At 34.4% G+C, this 18,375-nt stretch overlaps 1 protein-coding gene across 8 annotated transcripts in view; it reads left to right on the forward strand.

Moving 5' to 3' along the window:
- Sgce (sarcoglycan epsilon) overlaps positions 1–18,053 on the forward strand; it is a 70,153-nt gene extending 52,100 nt beyond the window's left edge. For 2 of the 8 annotated variants that reach the window (XM_048785951.1, XM_048785956.1), the window contains 7 exons: positions 203–365; positions 2,883–3,094; positions 4,027–4,053; positions 4,767–4,955; positions 14,922–14,965; positions 15,844–15,878; positions 17,763–18,053. In XM_048785951.1, coding sequence (XP_048641908.1) covers positions 203–365; positions 2,883–3,094; positions 4,027–4,053; positions 4,767–4,955; positions 14,922–14,965; positions 15,844–15,878; positions 17,763–17,813 — 721 coding nt within the window. In that variant the 3' untranslated portion in view covers positions 17,814–18,053. The remainder of the gene's footprint in view (positions 1–202; positions 366–2,882; positions 3,095–4,026; positions 4,054–4,766; positions 4,956–14,921; positions 14,966–15,843; positions 15,879–17,762) is intronic. The other 6 variants (XM_048785953.1, XM_015488227.1, XM_048785957.1 and 3 more) reach the window with 3 other exon arrangements.
- Positions 18,054–18,375: the final 322 nt, after the last annotated feature.

Below are 18,375 nucleotides of genomic sequence, written 5' to 3' on the forward strand. Positions count from 1 at the left end.
TCAGTAAATATTGGTTGAATGGAGGAATGACTGAAAGGAAGCCCCTACATGAATCACTGCTTTTAAAGCCTAGGCTCTTACCTTAGGGATGATTCTAGTTAATCCCTCAATTCAAAAGGATAAATCCTGCTTTCAGGGGAGATTGTTTTTCAGTGTTTTCAATTTTCTTAAAGGATAACTTGAGAGTTTCACATTTTTACAGTGTTTATGTCATGGTTGGTGCCGATGTCCCATTTTCTTCTTGTTTACGAGAAGTTGAAAATCCACAGAATCAATTGAGATGCAGTCAAGAAATGGAGCCTGTAATAACATGTGATAAAAAATTTCGTACTCAATTTTACATTGACTGGTGCAAAATTTCATTGGTGAGTTTTTGCTTACTTTTATTTTTGCAAATTTAGTTAGGAGGGATGTGGCTGGACGTAATGTTTGACTAAAACCTGAATAGCTTTTAGAAACAAATCCTGTGTTTACTTTGTTAACTGCAATGGACTTGCTTGACTTTAAGGATTTGGTAAATTCGTTGACACTGCCTCCATTTAGGAAAGAGTATCTCCACTATTGTTCTCACTTTACCTTTGAATAGTTGCTGAGGTTGGATTAGCTTGACAGGTGGTCCAAATGAACCTGTTGGACTTGCAGGTTGCTGTTAATCAGCACAGCTTATGGAGTCAGCATGGTTTGTGTAAAAGTCTCTTCTGAAATTTGCTCCCACTATCTTACTTTGGAGGGAGAGAATGGAGTACTATAATAAATCTGAAAATAAGCCAATATTATGCTATCAATGTCCTGGAAACACAAATTGTGTGAAAAGTTTAAGGTTCAAGAAACAATTCCAAGTGAGGAAAGTTAGTATCCTACTTACATTCTTAAGAATAAATTCATAAACATCAAATATTTTTATATTTTATACCACTTTTTAATTTGCATGCTGTAAGATTTAGAAAAATGTTAAGTTTTATATATATAAATATATATCTATATATATTATTATATATATAAAATACTTTTATATGTGTATACTAGTTGTATTTTTTGTATATCTCTATATAATATTGTGATCCTGCTGAGAGGTACCAAAGTTGTCTTAATTTGTTTGTGACCTTTAGATTTAACTTTTATCAGCTCTTTATGATTGGCAGCGAATGAATTAGATCTAAGTTTAAAGTTGACATTTGAACAAAGTTATTGACACATAAACACAACTGTCACTTCATGTCTTAGAGAGCCCACTGCAGGCAGCTTGCCAGGCTCCAGTACTGGAGAACATGTTACTCACGTTGCAATACTTAGCACTCCCTGTGGCCTATTGCCCTGAACTACTCTTCTCATGTCTTTGGCATCTTAGAGAAATAATGCCCTTTACCTTCTTAAATTAAATTGTTCTCTTGCTATGGTTTATGTGCATTAGAGGCAAATATTGAGTTTGTAAAACTCAGTCATGGTACTAAACATACAAGGGTGTGAAGGACTGAGCAGCTGCTATCATAACTTAAATAGATTCCTCTCAATAGAGTCAGAGGCAGACCCTAGCAATGCTATTTTACTTGGGGTTGTAACATGAGCCTTTGTGTAGGAATATTATCTGATTTCTGAAAGCTTAAAAATGACTTATGCTGAAGATTTTAGTTTTTATGATAATGGAAAGGTTGGGAATTTTCATTTTTTAATTTTACATGTAGTTGTTTATATGCCACAAAAGATTTCAGAAGGCTTAAATAAAAGTCATATAATAAATATAATAGAGAATTTAAAAAATGATAATATTGGGACCTAAACTTTATAATAGATAGTAAAGTCATGTTTGAAAACAAGTATACTAATGTCCAGGATAAAAAAAGGAAATTCAGGGCTGGGGTTGTGGCTCAGTGGCAGAGCACTTGCCTCTTACATGTGAGGCACTGGGTTCGATCCTAAGCACCACATAAAAATAAATTTTAAAAAAATAAAGATACTGTGTCCATGTATAACTAAAAATATTTTTTTAAAAAGGAAATTCATCAGTTATTTAGTTCCCATTCTTAAGAAGGACACAGAACATCAATTCCTTGGCAGAAATAAAGCATTGCATTATTAACAAAATTCTTCAAGTGGAGTCTTTTGGGAGAGGATATTAAGTAATGCCATAAATAATTCTCCCCAACATTTTTTTTCTGGTAGCAAATGCTGCAACAGATTTTACACAGGTACCTTTTTAGCATCCTTTACTAAAAACCATACTATCATTAAATACAACTCTGTTGCGAAAGCAGTTTCATTAACATGGAGGTAAATTAACATAATGCAAGTCTGCATTTCTTGGATCCTGGGATAGAATTTAGTAAAACTATAGCATTGGAAGGGTTTCATATTCCATAACTATCTTTTCTAAAAATGTGTCAGCTGGGTTGCAGAAAGATCAAGAACAGTTTGGGAAACTATCCTTTTTGTTTTTCTTTTCCTCTCTTTCACTGATTGACCTTAGAAACTAAACCTTCATACCAGTTCATCAGCCATTTTGTGGTTTGTTAACATCTGCACTGAGGTTTGTCACTAGAAAACAAGAAATTTACACAGTACTGTAAAGAACTTCTGCTTTGGAGGAAACAGAAAATCACACACACATGTACATACACTTATTATGTATGTCTGCACGTGAGGCAAATGTATATATGTTGAGAGAATTATGCAGAAAATAGGCCAAGATAAAGCCTTTATTACTTTCATTCATTATCTCTTCCTGACTCCAATAAATAATTGGAAATTCAAGGTGATAACATAATTGGAAAAGATGGCTTTTTAAGGTAATTTGTCAAAGAATGTTTTGGTGTGTCTAGATCTTAAAAATCTCATTAATGTTTGCAGCTATTAATTTGGTGTATAATTGTCTTCTTTTGTATCAGGTTGATAAAACAAAGCAAGTGTCCACTTATCAGGAAGTGATTCGTGGAGAGGGGATTTTGCCTGATGGTGGAGAGTACAAACCCCCTTCTGATTCTTTGAAAAGCAGAGACTATTACACGGATTTCCTAATTACACTGGCTGTGCCCTCGGCAGTAGCACTGGTCCTTTTTCTAATACTTGCTTATATCATGTGCTGCCGACGGGAAGGCGTGTGAGTACTTTAAAACACTAATAAAAAAATTAGAGAGCCTGCTAAGATAGCAACCTAGATGATTCCATTAAGAGCAAAGTTTCATTTAATTCATATGATACTTTATAAATGAATTGAAATTGTGTTCAAGTCAAACTGTAGTACTTTATTCCTTTAAAATGAATTAAAATAGTTTTGAGTCTAGTAAACCAAATTAGGGCCCATAATTACTTTATTCAAAAATTATTAAGGCTAGATATAAATTCATGCTGGCAAAACAGTCCCAAGAATAATTGAGACTAGATACTTTGGTTACACAAGCCATCTTTTGTGAGCAGAGACTATGGAATCTATTGACATGGTAATTGCACTTTAAATAAACGAATTGTCTTAGTTTGATCAGAGTGATGGTCAGCATTCTTGAAATCATTCTGCTGTCAAACAGGGTGTCACAATCTAAATGTTTAAAATATCTTTTAAAAAAACAGTTTAGGAGTTAATTAAGAAAAATAAGCTAAAATTTGAGTAATGAGTCTTCATGAATAGTTAGTACTTTCAGGACATCTATGTCAATTAAGGTAACCTCCTGAGATTATCTGGAAGTCAGGGTAACAAAGCAAAGGATAAAAAATTAATAAAGCAGCAAGTAACAAGTTCTTCCATTTTTTACATATAGCCTGATTTCATTATGTCATAGAATTTATTTCAATCAAGAGCTTGATTCTTAATCTCCATTTTTTTTTTCATTTTCTGTGTGTTTCTCATCAGTATTCCATCGCTGTGTGTGTATTCATCCAAGTAATATCATAAACCTGGTGGCAAATGCTGCCTGGTTGCATTTAAAAGTAACACTGTCAGCATTTCCACATCATGCAAGATTCCATGAGCATATAGTCTTAATGTTCCAAATATCAATGCTATTATTTAATTCATAAATTTTGTTTTGTTTCTAGGGAAAAGAGAAACATGCAAACACCAGAGTAAGTGTCTTCTTTCCTGTTCTTTATCATTTTTTCCACTTCTCCATTGCTCATCATGCTCCATACATGTGTGTCATGCTTTTTTTTTCATTCATCATCTTTTATAGTTTATTTTATGAATGTGAAAGCTGCTTTCTAAATAGAGATATTTAGGAGGGGTAGAAACTAAACATAAAAAGGGTTTGAAAACTAAGCTTACCTAGATAAAAAGTTAAACCTAAAATACTTCAGATTCAGAATATTAACTTGCCATTTATATTATGTGATTTCCCAATCTGCATTTCTATAAACCAGAGAACAGATGAAAAGACCTTTCATACAAGTTTTCCTGAATCTACAATAATAACCTACTATAAAATGAAACTCCTGTGAGTATTTATAAATGCCCCACCAGAAGCCACAAAATAAAAGTTATTGTAGTTGTATCTTAATCGTAGAAACTAAATAGAAAACTAGTTTGTTACTAAGGGCTGTAATATGAACACAGTGCTTCATAGATTAGTTTAATTTGAGATTACTTCAGAATCAGTTTGTAATTTTCAGTTCTGCTCTGTTAAAAGTTTGTGAGATGTATAAAATGCCCAAAGTACAATGATGTCTTATTATTTTAGAAGAAAAATCATTTTTATAACTTTTTAAAATTGATGAAGTAGCAGGCTAATATGTGATTTTAAATATATGTTGTTGTTTGTTTTTCTTTTCTTTTGACATAGCATCCAATTGGTCCATCATAGTGCTATTCAGAAATCTACAAAGGAGCTACGAGATATGTCCAAGAACAGAGAGATAGCATGGCCCCTGTCGACACTTCCTGTGTTTCACCCCGTAACTGGGGAGATCATTCCTCCTCTACACACAGACAGCTACGATAGCACGAATATGCCCCTGATGCAAACACAGCAGTAAGTATTGCCTCAGACCAGAGCCACTAAAGTGCCCATATATACTTACTAATGTCTATAAAGACCAGAGCTTTCCTTGATTTTGCTTTTGTTTATAATTGGAAGAGACAATACAAAAAGTTCATTGATAATGTAGCTAGCATTCTTACTAGCCTGAAACAAACAGAGTAGAAATACTTCCAGGAAATTCTTTTTCTTCTTCAGTAATCCAAACAAGACTACATTCACCTTAATGTTTAAGACATTAATACTGATAATAAACCATTATATATGTTTGCTTAAAAATGAGTTAATTATGAAAAGAGAACCATGTATGAAAGCATTGCAAACTGATGGATTTTTAGAATGTTGGAACTATTTGGTTTTGTTAATCTTTTTTATTCTTTTTATTATCATAGCCCTATGTCATCTAAATTTTTTTTTCAGGATACAGGGATTTTAGGGTTTTTTTTTTTCTTTTTTCTTTTTTTTGTGTGTGGTCTGCTTGTATATCAAAATGAGCAGTTTCAGTATGAACTATAAACATATTTTAGTATCTTAAACCTTTTCTTCTTTTGGAAGATCTGGTCAGAGAACCTGCCGGAGGACTGTGAAAAGGACTGTATATGGGAAGGGAGGCTGAGGAATTTTCTGTGTCTCAGAGCTGGAGTTTGATACATAAAATAGTGGGTAAAGCTATCATATTTTAAAAGTTTTTATTTTTTAGTTGTTGTTGGATACAATACCTTTATTTTAGTTATTTATTTTTATGTGGTGCTGAGGATTGAACCCAGTGCCTCTCACGTGCTAGGTGAGCGCTCTACTGCTGAGCCACAACCCTAGCACAAGCTATCATTCATTTTTAAGAATATTTTTTTTAAATCATATGTTAAATTACTTGAATTCAATTGCCCAAAGTGCTGAAAGTCACAAAGGTGACTTATGAGGTCCTCCTTATTTTTCAAGGTAAATGGAATGTATATGCAAAAAAAGATCTCCCTTTCTCTCTTTCTCCCCACTACCCACACACCTTAGATTATAATATGAAAATAAACATGGTTTAAAAATGTGTCTGGAAACCAGGCTGGGTACCTTTTCCATCAAGAGTGCTTATTTTGTAATCAGGTAAAATGCACGTAATATTTAAAGATTAAACAATGATGGAGATGGATAGTGTAAACCGTCAGTCTAGATGAACTTGTTCAAAATACTTTGGAAATTCAAATATGTTATAAATACCTTCCTAAAGTTCTCTAACATCATTTACTCGGGGTCATATAAGCAAAGGATAGATTGTGTGTGTGTGTGTGTGTGTGTGTGTGTGACAGAGAGAGAGAGAGAGAGAGAGAATAATTACTTCAAGTCTTTTTTTTTTCAACGATGCAGGAAAATTAGACATAGAAAATCTGGGATTTTTGGAAACATTATGCCAGGTTGAACTAAGTATTTCAGTTCCACAGAATTTAGGTGTGGTGAATGAATGAGAGAGATTTCTATGCTCTCTAAAGATCAGTCACGGATTATCATTAGTAAAATTTCAAGAACATTGTAATAATGTACAACTTAGCCATATCTTATGCCTTTTTGAAATGAAAATTGGGAACGACTTTATCATTAATTTTTAAAATGAAAGGAATATGTTCTTTTTTTTTTTTTTTTTTTTTTTTTTGATACCAGGGATCCAACCCACTAAGCCACATCCCCAGCCATTTTCATTTTTTATTTTGAGATAGGTTCTTGCTAAGTTTCTTAGGACCTCACTGAGTTGCTGAGACTAGCTTTCCTTATTTTTTTTGACTAATATTTCTTACATTGTTTAGAGTGTCAGTGAAATACTAATAGGTAGTCTTTAAAATTGAAATGGCCAGTTGGACATGGTGGCACACACCTGTAATTCCAGTCTGTAATAAATTTTAAAAAGGGTGGGGTGGCTGGGGATGTGGCTCAGTGGTTGAATGCCCCTGGGTTCAAACCCCAGTACCAGAAAAAAAAAAAAAGGAAATGAAACAGTCAAATATACTTGGAAACCAGGTTTTGTGTGTGCTTTGTGAACCCATGAAACAAGGTTGGTATTAAGCTAACATTGCTCTAAAATTATAGAATACAAAACTACTATAATGAGCAGGGGAATTGAAAATGTTTGTAAGTAATTAAAACTCTACTGCTAATTAAGTTCTAAGGGAGGAGAAAAAAGACTTTTGTCATTTTTTTAAGACTTATATCATTTAAGACTTTTACCATTTTACCCTTTTTAACCATATATATGAGAATAAGAATAGTTCCATCAAAATTATTTTGATTCCTGTGACTAGAATTTTGCAATGTTTTACTGTAATATACAAGCAAAATTTTCTGTCTGGTTTAAGACCAAATGCATCTTCCTGGTCCTTCCATAACCCCATCAATACTGTCATTATGTCGATCAGATCTATTTGCAAATGCGATAGGTTATTATATTGAATTTGCAACAATTTCAACCTACATGTGTTTTTAAGTTCTGAAAACCTTTGTATTATTCAAATTTCTGCTAATGGAAAAGCTCCATTAACTAGCACTTCTATATAAATAGGGTACATAGATAATTGATGATGTTCACAATGATTATTCTGAGGTACTGCAGGATCATCAAGTGTGTCTGACTCATCAGAGGAAAATTAAATTACATTCGGTGTCGTTTCAGTTTTGAGTGTATATTATCTTTCTTTTATTCTTGGAAATGGATAATATGTGCATGGTCTCTATGGTAACTCCCTATAAGCCAGAATATGTGATTAACCTCATTTTCCAACCATGCCAGATAATAGGGGACTCGTTGTATCAGGTTCATCATAGCTGTCCTTTACACAAATTCAACTTTTACTCTTCAACTGAAAAACATAGCTGTTTTTCTAAAAGTTTTATTTCAGCATCAAATAGACATATAAATATTCTGGTCATTTGGATGGAACTGAATTCTCAGAACTAAAATGAGATATTGTATTTGATGAGGCATTACAGTACCTGATAACTAGGTATGTGCTTGGATAATGCTACCTTGTATTTACTAATTAACCCTTTCTCAAAAGGGCATGAGTTTCATCTTTACACATTCACATAGTCATACTAAGTGTTCTGAATTTATCATTATTAAATAACTTGGCCAGCTACTGGATGTTGTGTGTTTATTCTTCAGACTTGACACCAGAAACATTCTGGTGTAAGGATATGGCTAAATATTTATGTGGGTGTCTAAGCAAGACTCAAGAACATTCAAAGTTGAGTATAGCTGGACAAGTTGGTACATGCCTGTTAATCCCACTACTCAGGAGGCTGAGGCAGAAGGATCACAAGTTCAAGGTCAGCCTGAGCAACACAATAAAATGCTGTCTCAGAAAATGAAAAAATAAAAAGAGTTAGGAATGTATCTCAGTGGCCTCTGAGTTCAATTCCCACCACTGCAAAAAAGAAAGGAAAAATAAAATATACATAGATGTTAGCTTGGTATTTTGAACAAGTTGATTCACATCAGAGGTATAGAGAATTCATGACAGCTGTGTAATGAGGGGCTGCCACTGTTGTCAATTACATAATAATATTTTCCTTTTTGATAAAATGCTTTACAGGGCTCCAGATTGGCACTGTGAATTATCCAGCAAAAAAAAAGTGTTTAATCATTTGTAGATGATTTATTTGAGACAGCGATAAGAGACAAAACTAAATTAGGTCAGTGCTGAGATTAGATTATTTACCTATCCTGATCTCTACTCAGGGATAGATAGTATGGTCATTGACTTCAGGGATCTCGGATCTAGCTTAGAGTAAAGAGGTGGTAGAAAGGGAAGCTAGGGTAGAATTGGAAAATGTAGCACATAGAAAGGAGAGCTTTCATTTTGTAGTGTTCCTTTTGCTTCTCAAATCACAGAAGAATTATGAACAGGCTATAAATTATCACATAGTCTTAGAAATATAAGGTCAATTTACTTTGCTAATGTACTTATTCTTTAATATATATTTTTAATTTTAGAGGTACAAGAAAGCTTCAAAGACAATACAAACATTTCTCAAATACTATCAGCTAGTTTCTCCCATTGTGAACACCTTGTAGATCATGGCACATAGATAATCACCACGAAGAACTTGTTATTGGTACTTTACTCTTACCTAGATTCAGACTTTTCTTTTGAGATTTCACTAGTTTTTCCACTACTGTTATTTTTCTTTTCCAAGATACTCTCTAGGACACAGCAGTCATCATATCTCCCTACTTTTCTCTGGTCTGGGCAGTTTGTTAGACCTTCCTTGTATCGAGTGGCCTCGATTGTGGTTAGAGGCTCCAGCCGGCTGTTCTGTAGAATGTCCGCATCCTCTTATCCGGTCAGACTTTCTGCATCACCTGTACTAAGTTGTCTTTGCAGCTATCTTTGTAGTAAATAAATGTTACTATGGATAGTAGAAAAATTTTTTTATCCCCACTGGCAGTCTCCTTATTTACAATTCATTTCTGGAAATCACATTGTAAAGTAATTCTTAAGTGTACATTGCCTTTGCCCAAAGAATCATTGTTGTGGATACGGATTATGTTTGTGACCAAAGGCTTAACATCAAAAATCTATTACAGATTTGCTTGATATCCCTCAAGATAAACCTTTGTAAATATTTAAATGAAAAAATATTTCAACTCATAGAAATTTATATCTTTAAGTTGAGAGTCTAATGTAGTTGTTCCCAAACCACCATTGCAAGTCAGTTGCTGTAAAACTTCTATAGTGCAGATCTCAGGGGCCTGAGTTTGGAGATTTGGAATCTAGTGGAGGTATATGTTATGGAAGAACAGGAAAAAGGTAGAGAATCCCTGATTTAAAGGACTTAAGTTTAGGATTTGGAAATCCAGAGCCTCCGGTGTTTCTGGTGGGGGTATAGGGAGAGTGGGAAGAAGTGTTTGTTTTCTCACAGACCTCCACCTGGAGTTTTAAAGGAGGAACTTTTTTTTTTTTTTTTTTCCTAAATGCCCCTGAGGACTATGTGTGGAAGGATGAACAAGAAGCAGGGCAGTAGGTTTTGTCTAGAAAGTTTAGGCTGTTTGTAGATTTAAGCATATCAGTCTCTAGACTTTTCCACACCTCCTTAAATTGCTTGAACTAAACATCGTGAGCAAGTGAGAGATTGCCCTGATTAGAAAACAGTGTCTGAATGGGACAGAAAAAAATGCTATCCCCTGAAAACCTAAAAACTACTCTGGAAGTATAGTCAGTTGGCAATTTTATGCTTTTGGAAAAAGACATTAGTGGAGAATCCCAAATATTCAGTATTCTAAAAAATAAGATATTGTTAAATATGTGAGGAATTATGTTGCCTTTTAGGGGGGAAATCTGCCTCCTTATTATTATTTTCTTTTAACCACTTCATTACCAACAGATTTTTCCTGAGTGGGAGGTGTCTTCATAGAGCACACTTATGTAGTGAGTGAATATTATGGGAATATTATGGGAAAGTGCCCCACATTTTCCAGGAAGATTTTAATTGACTGTACAAAAATCATCCTTATTCATTAAATACCTAATCCAGGATAATTGGGTGTCCCTCGAAAACAGGAGGTAGATTGTGCCTAATCTTTTGCAAATTAACAAGTATAAAGGTAGAATTATGCCTTTTAATTACAGGTAGTAACTAATCATTTTAGTTTTTACTGAAGTATTGTATCATTATGTCTTCCCTTGGTGGTAATGAGAACCAACATTTTATTCATGGTAAAATTCCATAAATAAAAAATTAAGTTTAACTAAAAGTTGAGATCAGTTGAAGAGACTGTTTCAGGGGAGCAAGATAATGATTTCCTGTTGACAAAAATTATCAAGCAACCAGGGATGTTTCAGAGGCATTGATTTTAAATTTTTTTTTTTTAATTCAGTGAGTAAACCCTAAAAGGGATAGATGCAATGTTCTTTGATGGATTTTGAGTCTATAGGTTTGTACTGCTTCAATTTAAAGCTGTGATAGGTTTATGCTTGTCTTTATACAAGCAGGAGGAAAGTTAAAAGAAACAGATGAATGTCTCTTTCTCCTTTATATGTCATATAGAATACTACATTAATTTTAACTAAAATCAAGGAAATTAAGAATTATGTTTACAGTTTCTTTGTGATCTTCCTCCCTCCCTTCCATCTTCCAGGTAATAACCTGATTCCTTAACAAAAGTAGTTGTAGACCTAAGTCACCTTTTTATCACCTTTTTTACAGATTTTTTTTTTTTTTGGTGTGTGTGTGTGTGGCAAAATCAAGGTTTGAGGAATATAAGTTTTCCTTAAATAGTGGGAAATTCTTAAAATATATTACTATTTTCATTTTTAAATGTCTTCATAAGATTTCAAACGAGAAATGTTTTGTATTCTACATAACTAATGTCGTTTTCTTTCAAGTCTGGCATAGATTCTATGGCTTTATGCAAATTACTTTGCTTTTGAGTCTTTGAGCAAGTAGCAATGTAATTGGTTGATAATCATCCACCTTACTCATAGAATTACTCTACAGGGTATCCAAGAATGTCAAATTACCTTGAAACAATTGTACAAATAACAAATAATTGTGTACTCCCTCCAAATCACTTATTTCTTAATTTGCAAGTTATTACCTTTGCTTTCTTAAAGAATGAACTTTTTGCAATGACTAATTTACACAATTTTCTGTTTAAATGCATGTAATTATGGCAATAAAATTAGAAAATAATTAATGCTAATAATTCCGAGAATTAGTTTTCTTAACTTTCTGCGTAATGCTGCGGTTTACACATTATAACCTTTCAGTTTGTCCATTAATAACTTAATTATTCTAAGTAGTTTTATGACTGTATAAAGGTCTTTTCTCCGAAGGATTATAGGGCCTCTATTTGAAGTCAACCCCCACTCTCCAGTATAATTGACTGTAGCAGCCTGCTTTCAGCAAGGATGGAAACACTCCCACTCTCTTCCTGCATTCTCTGCGTCTTAACTCCAGTAGAGTTAGTCGTAGGCATTTTTCCAGTATGCCTGAAGCAGTGCTCTTTGGAGGTACCTCCCTTCAGTTCTTTAGTGGAATACACCACTTTGAATATGTCCATCATAGATACATTAACACTCTGACACTCAGACTCACAGGCAGTCACAAGTTTGGGCAGCCACAAAAATAGCTAGATGTACACACCTTAGACCGGGGAAGTTGAATCTCAACATTTTTTTGGTTGAGCACCTTTTTGCACACATAAGCACTTTTGCTATATAACTCATCTATTGTTTCAGTTGCAATTTCAGAGTGCATGTGCATCATGCAAACATAGCCAACTGTGACACACACTGCAGATATTTTTAAATCCCCAAACCAAGGTAGTACACACAATCACTTTCTCAGGTATCTTTTCTGAATTTCTTGCTAGTTTGTGTATGACACTTTCTTAACCAACCATTTATTGTCACCTAGCTAAGCCCATTGTGATTTAGAAAGTTTAGCAGTTTTGTGGAAGAGGAAAATGTGGAAGCTAGAGAAGAAATGACAGGGCGTGGATTGACTGATGAGTGATTTCCAAGCAGAATTCCACAGAAGAGGACTTTGGGAGGGCCAACAAGAGGGGATCCAACCAGTCATTCCAATACTGATTTTGAGTTTGGAGTGTGCTTAATCTAGGCTTTCAAGAAACCTGTGTCTTTGTTTACCAACCACAGCTGTGTTCGATAGCTGTGTTCTATGCTTTCCTGGTCCTCTTTGTCAAAAATGTGTTGGTTTAATTCTTTAATGGACAAGGTAGAATTAAAGATGATAGTGAAGAAGTGCTTATGTGTGGTGTGTGTAGGTGTGCAGAGGGAGCACTCTATCAGTTTAGAATGTAGAATAAGCCCAGTCAATTACGAATCTCCTCCCCAACCCCCAATGCTCATGTAATTGCACTGTGACTTTGGTAGTAAAGGTGGTTGCTTTTCCGTCTTTAAATCTGAACTTAGTTCCTTTTTGTGGCTTCTAACTTCATCTTTTTTACTTTTGTGACCCAAACCGATATACATTGTGTGGTATATTGAAGAACAAAGCAAAAGAAATACTCCCATAGACCACATGAACATAAGTGTGGTTAATACACAACAGCAAAAAAGAATGTCATCATTAGAATAGATTATTAAATAATTTCCTTAAATTAGAATTGATTTTGTTTTTTCCTTAAACAATATATTTAAAATGAAACTGAATTTTTTAAAAAAATCACTCAAAGGCATTAACTTAGATTAAGAGTTTAAACACTATTTAATTGGCATGCACCGTTTTTCACTTTAGATCATTATATTTGGAACATAATATTTGCCTGGCTGAAATGCTTCAGATCAATGATTTGCAAACTTTGTTTCTTGGAGGTTTCTTAGACAGGCTTTAGGGGCCAACATATAGGGCAAAGGAAACAAAGCAGGCAGGAATTCTGGCTCCCTTGTTTCAGCCCAGAGAAACCTCACGTTTATCTCCTTTGTACATCAGAGTTCTGCTTAGGATTTTAATTAAAAGGAATTCCACTGCTGAAGAGAAACAAAAACCTGAAATTCTCTGGCTTAGATCAAACCTTACTCTGCAGCAAGAGCAGGCTCCTGGAGTTTCTTCCACATAGAACTCAAATTGCACATTTTCCTAAACTAGTAGAAATAACCGAATTTGAAACATCAAGTGGATATATCTGCATGCTCACAAATACGTGTATTGTGTGAGTCTTTGTAAGCATCTTCACTAAAACTTTGCATATTCCTATTGGAGATATTACATAGAATGATCCTTATTTATTAGGCACTTTGGGGCGATGAAATATGTAGAGAAATACCATGAAAACCTGTGTATGAATGCTTACTAAATGGTAACCTAATTAGGGGTGGGGTGCTTAGAGAAGAGGAGGCATGTTATTTTTTAATTGAAAAAAATATGATAAATATTTGGATAACATTCCTTATGGAAATTTTTCACTCATAAGAGTAATACATGTCTGCTGTAACCAATTTTGAGTTGACTTTGCAAAGACAAATCAGTGCACTTAGTTGGGTGTAGGGCATGGTAGTGGCTGTGGTGGTTAGTTGTTCTGTTTCAAGCTGATGAAGTATTTTTCATAGAGACCAGAATATTGATGGCTGCACTAAGAAACCTGAAACTCAATTTGCAGGTAGATATAAGGAATATGAGATGTGTGTTATTTGAATGACAAAATCAGATTTGTGTTTTAGAAGATCATTCTGACAGCAATACACAGAGTGGATTATAGGGAGCAGGAATGTGAACAATGAAATAAGTCAGACAGATTGTGAGAATTTACATGAGCAATGGTGATGATTTCAACCAATTTGGTAGTGGCCATAGGGAAGCAGGGGAGAGATTCAGCTGAGATCAGGAGAAAGGTATTAAGATCCCAAGTGATTGAATGTAGGAACTGAACGAGAGGGGAGGGTTGAGGATGACTTCTGCATTTCGAATAACATGTTTGGGTGTGTGGCCATTCCCTGGCATGAGGATAAAAAAGCACAGTTTTGGGAAAAGTGATTGAAGGTGGTAATATGCTTTTAAAAAGCTGTTGTGACATGACCAGGGATGATGTATGAATGTATGAATGTGTGTGTGTGTGTTTCTAGATCTAGATCTGAAAGAATGAAAGTTAAGAACACAATTTCTGGAATCACTGTGTTCACATCTTTATCCACTGCTTTCTAGCCACGTGGCCTTGAGCCTCTGAGCCTATTTCTTCATTTGTAAAATGGAAAAAATAACAATACCTACCTCTTAGGGTTGTTAGGAGATAAATTAGAGCATGTAGTAAAAATTCCATGAATATTATCAAACATTGCTATCATTTATCCATCTTAGGCCTGTTTCCTCATCCATAAACTCTTGAAGTGGGAGAGGAGTTATGGTGGATTACAGGACATGGGAATTTATCTCCTGCAGATTTTTGTCCTAATATGTCTGCTCTCTATTTACATGTGTGCAAACACTGTTTTACTCAATAATGTTAATCATTTCTAGGAACTTGCCACACCAGACTCAGATTCCCCAGCAGCAGACTACAGGTGAGTACTAAAAATACTAAGTAGATGTTTGTGGATGAAGCTAATAGATTAAAAGATAATTGTAGCACTATATAATTTATGAAGTTTTTGCTTCACCAAGTAAGGCAAAACACTTGTATCATTTCTTAATCAGACTTAGAACCTCAGAATAATAGCTTAGATTATTGCATAGATTGGCATCAGAATGATAAACACAGAGTAAATGATCTTACAGCAAAAGCATCCATGGAGGTCCTGTCTAATTAAGGAAGACTGAATAAAATCCCCTTCCTTCAGCCGAGCACCCTATTCTTCCCCTTGGTATGAAAGATTTTTAGCTTGGATGCATCCGGGATTTGTCTCAGTAAGTGAGCAGCTTGAAACTGATTCTTACAAAAGGAAACCTTTGTGACTAATCACTGAGGCTTCAGGGGGATAAGTGAAAAATGGTTGTCCTGGTTTTAAAGCTGCTTTAGAAAGCTGTTATAACATGACCAGTAACGACAAGATGGCGGACAATTCTCCCTAAACTATTCTATTTCCCTAAGACTTGCTTTCTTTAAGTTTATGTCTTTCAAGTGTCCCTAAAAATTTTCCACATCCAATTATTTCATTCATTTCAGTACCAAGTAGATAACTTATTCATGATTGTCTTCTAATTAGTGGTTGATTCCTAGTTCTAATTGCCAGGCAACCAGTAATGCCTTTGTAGCTCTTTTGGAAAAGCAAGAAAAGTTTTAAAAATGTAAGTTGGGTGTGGAATTCTAAGTATGAATAGTGGCTTTGTGGTAGGGAAACTATTAAGTTAGTCTCAAAAACTTCAGGCACATGTAGAAATGTATTGGATGTTTTCATTCAGAAATTATCTTCTCTATTATTACTGCTTTCGGGAATTTAAGGAGATTTTCGTTTGACAACTTTTCAAAGATTTGAGGCAAGTATAATAAAAATTTTCATCAGATTTTAATTATGATATTATGTTTATCAGAATTTTTCCCCACAATTTTGATACTTGTTTTAATTAAATGCTAATATGTTCCAACAAGACTGTTCAATATATTGATGTGGTGGTGCTTACTTTGTAAGCATTCAGGAGATTGATGAAGAAACAAACTTGGTTATAAATGTATGTCACCTAAATAGAGAAAAAAATGAATCCTTACTACCATTAATTTCATGGCTATTTTTTAAAAGCAGAAAAAAATTAAAGGAATATTTCTATAATAGGAATAAGAGAACCTCTTCCTCATTAATCTCATAGACTTTTATGACTCCTGAAATATTTGTCTTCTGATTCTTGATTATTTCAGAGACAGGTGAGGAAAAGGGAGATAATTACTAGAAAAAAAAGTATATAAAAATATCTTAAAGATCCATATTTTACTTACTCATGAGGAGAAGTAGAAAGCTTACGTAGATAATATTAGGGATGATTTTCACAGACGTTACCAGTTTGATAATCACAATAGATTTTTAGCAAGTAGACTTGTTAGCTTTTTAGTAATAGGGAACTTTTCCAAATACAAGGAGAATTTATGCCAGAGCCAATGTGGTAAGAGCCAAAGCCTTTGCCCTAGGGGAGTTCAGGATGTTCAAGTTAATTTTCAAAATTATTTTTCTAAAGCAGGTTTTGGGGAGCAGGCATTTTGCTTGAGTGAAGAAAGCATGGATCTCATTTTTAGTTAGCACCATGACCAATTACCTTCTTGTTTCCTTATGTTTTTCTGCGATTTGGATCATGTTATTGACTGAAATGCACTGTCTCCTCTTGGTTGTTTTCTTGTTTTATCAATGAGGCTCCAGTGTCTAAGTGCTTCAGAAGAGAGGCCACCTTAGCATTTTGCATAATTATGAAAAATTGTTGTGTTTCTACCTCTGACACATTGGTAACTAAGTGGAGTCAGGCCTCCTGGAGAGGGGAGCTAAGTGGGCACAGTTACATTCCTTGTTCCCATTCTGTTCATTATAAAAATGAAAAAAAAAATTGTTTTTCTATTTCTAAATTATTCTGTTCTGTCTGCAAATGCATGGATGCGGTGCTGTTTATGTACTTTCATGAGTACGGTGGTTGAGTCTTTCTGTTCTTTCATCCTGGTTATCCTACCATAATGAGGCAGCTACATTTGTACATGATTATCATGAAACAATAACTGTCTTTTTCCAAGTACCTCTAAGCACTATGCCATGAAGGTAATTTAGGCACAAATTTGTCTCTTGGATAGCAAGTAATTTTATTTGTAGCTACCAAATGGAAGTTATCAGGGGAGAGTAGATTTTGAAGCTTGTTTCATGTAATTTGTTGTTTTCTTTCAAATTCTCATCTAAAGTTTAAGAAGTGAAGTAGCTGCTGGCGTTGTATTCCTAGACTTGAGCACTAACTGGGATAATAGAGCAGTTAGAAGCTGACAATAGCACTGCCTTCTGGCCCAGGCCCAGGCCATTAGGTTTGATGTCCCTTCAGGTTTTCTCATTTTCTCTTGCCCTTCCAACCCACATGGTATTTTTTAAAAGCCACGATTAAAAGGTACAGTCATATATCCCGCAGGCAACCTCTTTCTGTTTGTTTATTGTGGGAGGAATTTTCAGGCCATACCTTTTGAGAAATACAGAACATTTCAGCTTTGGTCCAAGAAGGGGAGGGGACGGCTAATTTAGAAATTGTTCTTTAATGAAATGCAAAGAAATAATGCAATGTAATTACTTTAAATTATGTTAAGAAGATAGAAAATTTCTTCTTGCCATAATGCACACTGCCCCGAATCTAAAAGTGTCTGTATCTTGCCTAACTCATGCTCATATTCATTCTTGCACCTTGCAGGTAAATGGTATCCCTGAAGAAAGAAAACTGACTGAAGCAATGAATTTATAATCACACAGTTATAGCAGTTGCATCTTATTTGTCTTTTCTTCCAATAATGCATGAGCTTTTCTGGCATATGGTGTGCATGTTGACAGTATTAATTATGTACCAAATAATACAATATAACTTTGGTTTTACTAATGTATTTTTTTTGTACTTAAATCATTTTTGACAATTTGTAAGACATTGATGACTTTATATTTGTTACAATAAAAAGTGATCTTTAAAATAAACATTAATGGAGCCTAATGTCTGGTCAAATTTACTTCAGAAGAGGTTACACTGAACAAGATTTTATTAAGTAATTCTTATGACTATATAAGGCTATGCTTCTGTACTCCAACTGAGCAACCTATTTAAATAGTGCTTTAACTCTTGTAGACTGAAAAGCTTGGTTTTTTTTTTTTTGTGTGTGTGTGTGTGTGTGTGTGTATCTGTGTTTTCCTGGTACTGGGAATTGAACCCAGGGTCTCATGATGGTAACCAAGCACTCTAACACTGAACTCTATCCTCCACTCTTTTATTTAAAAAATTCACATTGAGACAGAGTCTGACAACTACGTTGCCCAGA

Source organism: Marmota marmota, unplaced genomic scaffold (assembly GCF_001458135.2).
Source record: "Marmota marmota marmota unplaced genomic scaffold, marMar, whole genome shotgun sequence".
NCBI lineage: Eukaryota > Metazoa > Chordata > Mammalia > Rodentia > Sciuridae > Marmota > Marmota marmota.